This window comes from Echinops telfairi, unplaced genomic scaffold (assembly GCF_000313985.2).
Source record: "Echinops telfairi isolate 266 unplaced genomic scaffold, ASM31398v2 ScPeMD7_443;HRSCAF=831, whole genome shotgun sequence".
Lineage (NCBI taxonomy): Eukaryota > Metazoa > Chordata > Mammalia > Afrosoricida > Tenrecidae > Echinops > Echinops telfairi.
The window spans coordinates 76000639-76009267 of NW_022104341.1; the positions used below are offsets into that span (position 1 = coordinate 76000639).

The 8629-nt window shown below is 40.3% G+C and overlaps 1 protein-coding gene across 1 annotated transcript in view; it reads left to right on the top strand.

The window, feature by feature from the left end:
- The first annotated feature begins 563 nt into the window (after window positions 1-563).
- The window catches only part of NRDC (nardilysin convertase), a 76513-nt gene continuing 68447 nt past the window's right edge, over window positions 564-8629 (top strand). The window contains exon 1 of the mRNA XM_045291758.1: window positions 564-1057. Coding sequence (XP_045147693.1) covers window positions 711-1057 — 347 coding nt within the window. The 5' untranslated portion in view covers window positions 564-710. The remainder of the gene's footprint in view (window positions 1058-8629) is intronic.

Below are 8629 nucleotides of genomic sequence, written 5' to 3' on the forward strand. Positions count from 1 at the left end.
ACCTCAGGTCAGCTCCAGAATAGCATCCGCCCGGCCGGGCCGGGCAACTAACGCTGTTCGCGTTTTCCCGCGTTAAGCCACGCCCGAAGGTTCCGCTCCGAGTCTGAGGGGAAAAGTGCACAAAACACACCACAAATGGGGGTGTGTGTGTAGTAGTGGGAAGCATTGTCTGCACGCGCCAATCGAAGTTCTCAGCTAGGGCGTGTTCTCTGCCGTAGAATAGTTTTCTCTCAAACGGAAGCCGCCTTCAGCCAACTCCCCTTACACGTCATAAATGCTGCGCAGCCGCCTTGGAGCGCTTCTCCCGTCGTCCTCCGCTCCATTCCCCGCCTCTTCTGCCCTTTTGACTCCCCGCCCACCCTTCGTTTCCAAGAGCTTGCTGGGCGCTCCCAGAATCCGGCCCGGCCCCTTCCGTTCCCCTTCGTCCCTTTTTCCATTGGTTGTTCATGTGCGCTTGTCTGCTGTCTTGCTTTATGATTGGCTAAAATCAGACGCGTCATCGGCAACTGGGAGGAGGCCGGGAAGGGAGGAAGTTGGCGTGAGGGAGACCGGGTTGGGGGAGGAGCTCAGGCCTGTCCTCCTCAGCGGCCTCGGCAGCACCAGCGCCGGCCGCCACCGCCTCTGTAAAGCGGAGGAGGAGCGGCTGAGGGAGTCAGAGGAAGAGGAGGACCCTGCGGAGAGGGATGCCCGGCGAGGCGGCCCGGTGGTGAATGCTGAGGAGAGTCACCGTTGCTGTAGTAGTGCGGGCCGCTGGGAAGAAGTTCTGGTGGGAGGCCGGGCGGGAGCTCGCAGCACTGAGAAGAATCGAAGCGCGGGGACGGTGCGAAGACTCTGCCGCCACCAAACCCTCTCGTGCTCTGACCATGCCTGGAAGGAACAAGGCGAAGTCGACCTGCAGCTGTCCGGACCTGCAGCCCAATGGAGAGGACGTGGGCGAGAGCGGCCGGGTTGCCGGCTTAGGAGCCGATGAGTCTGAGGAGGAGGGACGCAGGGGGTCTGTCAGTAATGCCGGAGACCCAGAGATCGTCAAGTCCCCCAGCGACCCCAAGCAATACCGGTGAGGGAGGTGGCGTGGGGCTGCGGAAAGTAGGGTGCGGGCGCCTCTCCTGGCGCCGCCGTAGCTTGGGGTCTCCTTATCTGCGGAAGGAGCGAGGGGTCCCAACCCACATGCTTCTGGGGTGTTGGGATTAAGGGCAGTTGAGGCTTCCAGGTGGTGCCACCTGGACGAGGGGAAGCTCTGAGGCTTCACAGGGAGTTGTCGCAGGCAGACTGGGAAGGGCCTTTCGAGTAGCTTGGACATTCGTTGGAGCCAGAATAGAGCTGCCTGGGAGGAAGGCAGGGCGGCTAGTTGGGGGTGTCTTAGTCCTAGGATGCTATGAGGAAAGGGCAAAGGAGTCAGATTGTAAATTTGGCGAAAGGAGATTTAAAATTCACGAAGCTTTGAGGGGCCCCGCTTGGGATCCTAGTTGGCAGAAGATGAAATGGATTGCCTCCATGGAGTTAATTAACCCCAAGAATAGTTGGATGATCTCTTTCCAGGAGTATGTTGGAGAGGACTGGGGTCTCAGTTGGGTGAGCCCCGGAAACCTCGTTAGTTTCTTCCAATGCTGACCTCCTCTGAGATTTATATAGGAAACCTCCAAACATCTCTAACTAGTGGCTCACTCCTTACCTGAGTTACTCTCCGAAGAGGAAGCTTATTTCACAGAATGTAGACTGTAATGTATCTGAAATAAATGATAAATTTCTAAGTTCGTATTCATTGAGTGGAAAGGTGAAGGAGGATTATAGGCCCCAGTTTGTTATAATGCTTTACAGTGTTGTAACAGGAAAGAAACGTTGAAACCATCTTTTTACTCCCCACCTCATTTGACCAAAAATCCAGGTTGAGAAAGTGAATTTAAAGTTTCAGACTAGTCCAATTTCTTCTTTCACTCCACATCTAGAGAGGGGCAGTACACAACTCAGACCGCAGGGTCAGGAGATTGTTAATGGTTGGGCTTGCTTTTTGGTAATGTATAAATGAGCATGATAAACTTGATAAAAGGTGCCAAGATTTTGCTTTCCAGATTAAAATGTTCAATAACTGTCTTCCCCCTGCATAAGAGGCTACAAAAATAACCTAATTCTTATTATGTACTTTATATTATACTGTTCTAACGCCTTTTGATATTTTATTTCATTCACTGAACTCATTTTCAGCAAGTTTAGTTGGCAGATACTTACTAATCCCCTCTGTGTTTCAGGTGCTGAGCTATCTTAAATCTGAAATTTAGTGTAGTATACCTTAATAAGTAACATTTTATTCTGGGCACTGGATATACAAAGATATTTAGAAATATTTACTTTCAAGGAACTTAACAATGTAACAGAACAACACAGACAAAACACAAAAAGTAAAATCAGGGCACCAACGTTTTCTAGAAGCTATCCTAGAAGAATGCACTAACTCTATTGGGAAATAAAGTAAGGAATGATAAATTTCATCTGGGAAGAAAGTTAGGGAAGACTTAAAGAGGAGATGATGCTTCCAAAGTGTTCTTTCCATAAGCTAGGTTTTTGTATTTCTGTCATTATGATCAAATTGTCCCTCTTGGAGTCTAAGCTTTCTTCTTTTAAAATGAAGAGAGTTAATTAGAATAGAAAAGTTATTCAATAAACCTCTTTTCAAAAGAGCAGATCCACTTTTATCTGTTTTATATATTAGAATTTCAGTTAGATTTTTAAAGTAATGGGTTTGTATCTTTAAAGGAAAAATCTCAGGACTGGGTGGTTTGAAGACTTAGCTAGCCAACCTACCGTATATACTTGTGAATAAGCTGAGTTTTCAGCACATTTTTAATGCAGTTTTGTGGTAAAATTAGGTGCCCCAGCTGATATTCGGGTTGGCTTATACTTGAGTATATATGGTAATTTTATTTCCTTGGTTCTTTGTGACCAGAAACATGTGAGGCATCTGCAGCCAGAAAGCTGAATTGTCCTTCCAGGACCCACTCAGCTGTTTTAGCTACGAAGCCCCTTCAGGCAGAACTAATCTTTCCTTCCACTGTACATGTGTTTCAGTAGGATTTTGTCCATCGAGAGTACATAAACTCCAAAATAAGGAAATGCGTTGAGTCTGTGTCACTCATAGTGACCTTAAAGGGCAGATAGCACTGCTCCTGTGGGTTTCTAAGACTGAAACTCTTTAAGGGAGTAGAAAGCCTTCCCTTGCACCCCTGAGCAGATGGTGGTTTCAAACTGCTGACATTGCACTTAGTAACCCAACATATAAACTCACTGTGCCACCACCATATCACATATAATTATATTTCATTTTGAATATGTGAATATGCATCAGAAGAACACTCATTTAAAGGAGTATTGTGAAATAATACCCTGAAATTTGTTTACTGATCTGTACTTACTAAGAAATTGCTGTGTAATTTAACTTCTGTATATGTGCAATTTGTATTCAGTTCTTTTGAAAAGTTTAACATAACTACCAGAGACCTTAAACATTTTTTAAAAAGACCTTTGTAAATGCTCAATAAGTGTTGATCTTTAAATTTTTTTTCTTTTCTGTAAAGGTTAAGGGACTACAGGATGGTAACTGTCATGTCAAGTGGAAATTCTAGATGGACAGGACTTGTGATGGTTTACTCTAAAATTCTAGATGGACAGGACTAGTGATAGGAAATTTGGACTGACATAAGTGTAAAACATGCTACGTGTATAACTTTTTGTAAAGACATTTCTGTAGGAGAGAACATGAAAAGGCATGGAGGTTTCTGAAGGGCAAGCTCTTCTAATTTAAATGTTGGTCAGACTTTTAGCAGTGAGTATATGGTTATCTTGGCAATTTCTCAATATAATACAGAAAACACTAGGCAAATGCTGAATAAAGTACAAGTTATTTTTTACTATTATTTACCATTGCACTCTGATGCTCAGGAGGATCACACACTCGGGAGCAGGGAATCTTTGATAGACAATTATGACTGACAACCTTCAAATAGTTAAGAATTGTGTGACTCACTTCTGTGACTTACTTGCTTAAGCAGAAGCCTTAAGCAAATCGAAGATAACAAAAGACAGCTATGTATCAGAAAGCAAGACATCATTTTCTTTTATATTGGAAGAACATTAGTGTGCTGATGGAAGAGTAAGACTTTTAGTATAAAAACAAAAAAATCTGTTGGCCATAGAGAAGATTCTGACTCATGTTGACCTCAGGTGTTAAGGGAATTGTTCTGTCAGATCTTCTTGACATCTTTTTGAATGTAGATCTCCAAACCTTGAACCACCAGCTTTTAGGCTAGTCCTTGACTGCAAACCTTATGTGCTACCTAGGAATTTGTATGTATATGTCCAAGTATATATATAAGTATGATCATAGAATCTTACTGTATTACAACAGAGTGTATGTGCTTACTCTCTATATAAGTAGTCCTTGGATTACAAAGTAGTCCCGTTCTGAAGCCTGCCTTGGTAAGTTAAAATCTGTACATAAATTGGAACAGTGAGGTACAGCTTGTTTCTAAGTTGGTCAGGTATTTATCTTTGTATAGGAGGGGGCTTCAAAGAGTTTGTGGGAAAAGTTCATTATCTTTTAATCCTATCTACAAACTATGAAATCCCCTCATACAATATACCTGCCTATGTATAAAAAACAAATACTTTTGGATGCCCTAATATTTTCAACATTAGTGCAGCAACTACAATTTTTGATGCTATTAAAGCATAATTATTAGGAACCACTATACTACCTCAGTTTTTAAATAAATATTAGGTTTTACAGGGTTTGGTGGTTGTGCATAAGTCAGATGTTCATAACCTTGGGACTGCCTGTATGTATAAATTCTAGGAGCTTGACACTATATAGGAGTGCAGTGGTTATGTTTTGGGCAGCTAACCTCAAGGTCAGCAGTTCCTACATCACCAGCCGATCTATGGAAGAAAGAAGACTACTCCTGTAAAGAGTTAGTCTCAGAAACTCACAGAGGCAGTTTTACCCTATAGTATAGGGTAATGTGAGTAATACCACCTAATCCAGTGGTTCTCAATCTTCCTAATGCTGTGATCTTTTCATACAGTTCTTCATGTTGTGTCCCTCCCAACCATAAAATTATTTTCATTGCTACTTCATAGCTATAATTTTGCTACTGTTATGAATTGGGCGACCCTTGTGAAAAAGGTCATTTGACCCCCCAAAGGGGTCGCGACCCACAGGTTGAGAACCGCTGATCTAATATACAGAATTTGATAGCTGGATCCAAAACACCTGATTTTGATTACACTTTTTATGTTACATAAAGTAAAGGCAAACTAGGTCTTGTGAAATTCAAGCTCACTTAAAGTGGTGAGTGCTTTTAAGGCAAATCTTCATGAAATCCTCTGAATAGCAATATGACTTTAATAAACACATCTTTATCTGTTACCATCCCATACACTGATTTTCTCAATGTGGGTTGATAGGTAAAATAAAACATTCTTAATAAAATTTCTTTTTAAATAAGATTTAACAGAAAACATTCATTAGGGAGGAATGATGAGTGCTCCTACCTTCAAGAAGCTTATAATCTAAAGTGACTGTGTCAGGGAGCAGATACTGAACCTAAAATGCATTTAATGTAATAGGCAGTAGGATATGTGTAAAGTTGTGCATTTATACTCACCTGTGTGACTACCTCTTTTCCTATGTACTAGTTGTATGACCTTGACCAAGCTAACATTTCTCTAAGGCTAAGGATCATTAAGAATGCAGAAGAAGAGCAACCTATAAACAGGCAGTTTGGAAGCAGCAAGAGAAAAGCAGCTGGTAGTGTCTCCCCCACCACACCACACCACACCCCACCCCTTTTTTCCAAATGAAGAACGGGTGGACTATATTGTTTTAAGTAAGGAGTGATCATTGTTACATAATATGATAATGTCTCTTGGAGATAGCACCCAAGAAATAATTGGTCACTAGTAAAATTAACCTCAAAGGAATGCTAGAGTGGCAGAAGCCAACATGCAAAAAGATAAAGGCATGAATAGAAAGCAGGAAATTTTATGTTTGTAGGTAGACATTTTAAACGAACTTGGTGTTAATGGGCAGTGGGTGGAGGTTATAGGATAAAGCAGTACAGAGGTCAAAGGAAAGGTTTTTATCCAAGATGGAAAAAACAAGTATATTTATTGCCTGAGAAAATCAGGGAGGGAAAGGATGAAGATAACGGATAAAGCAAGGTAGGTGGAAGTGAGGTGACAGAATCAAGAACATACAAGGAGCGATTAGTTTATAGACTTTTCCTTTTCTCTCTCTTTCTGTAAAGTAGGCATTAATTTCTACACAGTGGTCCCCTGAGAAGTTACAGGAGAAGCCTGGAGTGGAGAAGGTTTGAAATAGCTAGTATAGAGAATGGGTGAGTTATATACTTGTCTCTGAACTATAAATTGTGACTTACGGTTTTTTCCTGTGCATTTTAAATTTATATATACTTTATATGTTTAAAGTGGCATAGATAAAGGTTCTTGAGGAATGGGGAATAAATGTCAATGGAAAGCAAATTTGGCATCTAATGGGTCGCTGGTGGGTGACTTGGCCTTTAGCTTTAACAAGTGGAGAGGTACATGGATCTTTCGCTTGGGCACAGTAAGAACTGGATTCTACCATACAGTGAGGTTTTTTTATTTAAAGACTTGTATGGACTGACTCTGATAGCCAACAACTACTGCAACTTGTGAGTCAGAAGACTTGCCAGCTCTCTGTAGTGTTGACTTTATTTTGTGGGCTGTTTTAACTTCAGAGCTGTAGTTGGTCTGGAATAGTAGGTGAAACTAAGGAATTTGCCCTTTTTTGCTTTTCCTGAGTTTTCATCCAGGTCTATAAGGCTTTAAACTATAAAGGTAGTTGAAGTTCCAAACATGTTATAGAAGTGATTAGTAACAGATTATGGCCATAAAAGACTAACTAGTTCAAGGCTTGCATGTTGTTCGGTGTCTATTGAATCGGTGCATAACAGACCCAAACACTGCCTAGGCCTACACTATTACTCACAATTTTGTTATGTCAAAAGATGGCACTGGGGTTTCCCTTTGTCATAATGTAACTTCTCTCTAACAACCATATGACCTTCAGTATGTTTGCATTTAATTACGCAAGTCCATAATATGATTTTAAATTGTGACTGAAAGTGGCTTTTTATAAAAGTTTGATTCGGTGGGGTACTTTATTATAAAGAGAGTAATACCTATACTTACATCTTGGGTATGATTTGAAAAATAGGATTCAGTCTTTACTGTTATGTCAGGAGCATTAGAATAACAATAAATGGAGACAAGTTGATTTAACTGGAGGAGGTGAGAGGCATCCTTAGAAAATGACATTTTAGAAGACTAAAAACACAATTATCTGTCTATCTGAAAATGAGGTCTTGGCATGATTATAATTTGTGTATTACCTGATGGGTAGACATTTCTATTTCCTCTAGCAAACATTGCTGCAGTAAATTTTATTGGCATATTTTTGCACATATGTGAGAACATTTGCATAATAGATTGAGAAATGAAATTATTAAGCTACAATATCTGTAGAATTTATATTAAATAAGATTGCCATATTCTATTAAAATGCTATCTTAATTGAGAATGTATAAAAATATCTTGGTCCTTTTTTTGTTTGTTTGTTTGTTTATTTTTATTGACTACAAAGGCTATTTGATTGTAGGGAAGTGATTGTGTGATTGTTAAGTGCTTTCTAGTCAGTTCCAATTCATAGCCACCCTCCATGACCCTCTGTGTAATAGAATGACACTGCCTGCTCCTTCACCATCCTCACAATCACTGCTATGATTGAATCCATTATTGCAGGCACGGTGCCAATCCATCTTATTGAGAGTCCTTTTTCAGCATTGGGTAGCAATAAAATTAAAAATCTTTTGCTAACTTGCTGACCCCCAAAAATATTTTAGTTAGATTATATTTTACTTTCGAGGGACTCTGGTGGTTTAGTGGTTAAACACTTGGCTCTTAACCAAAAAGTTGGTTATTTAAAACTACCTGCAGCGCTCGCTCGGGGAGATAGATGTGAAATCTACTTCTACAAAGATTCTAATGCCATTGTGTTGATTCTGAGTCATAGTAAACAGTAGAATTGCCCCTTTGAGATTCCAAGGCTATAAATCTTTACAGTAGCAGAAAGCCTTATCTTTCTCCTAGGAAGCAGCTGGTGGGTTGGAACTGCTAACCTGTGGTTAGCAGCTCAGTATTAATGCACTACACTGCCAAGGCTCCATAGAGTTCTTATGAGTCAGAATGGATACAGTGGCAATAGGTGGGTTAGTTTTATGAATAGGATCTTTTTTTTGTTCTTTCATGAAAAAGCTGGTCACTGTTGGTGTATAGAAAAGCTATTTGTTTTTGTTTATATTTCTGTATTTTTACTAAGTTGCCGAACTCTCTCTTTATTACTAAAAGGTTTGAATTTGATAACTACTTGCTAGGTGATAATATCTTTTGCAGTGATTAGTTCTAACGCTAATATTTGTGCATTTATTTTATATGTTAGAGCATTCAATTTGCACTTTCAAAACTTTTTTGTAGTAAAATATTGTCATTTTAACTTTCAAAAAAATGTAGCAAATTATATTATAAAGACCCACTG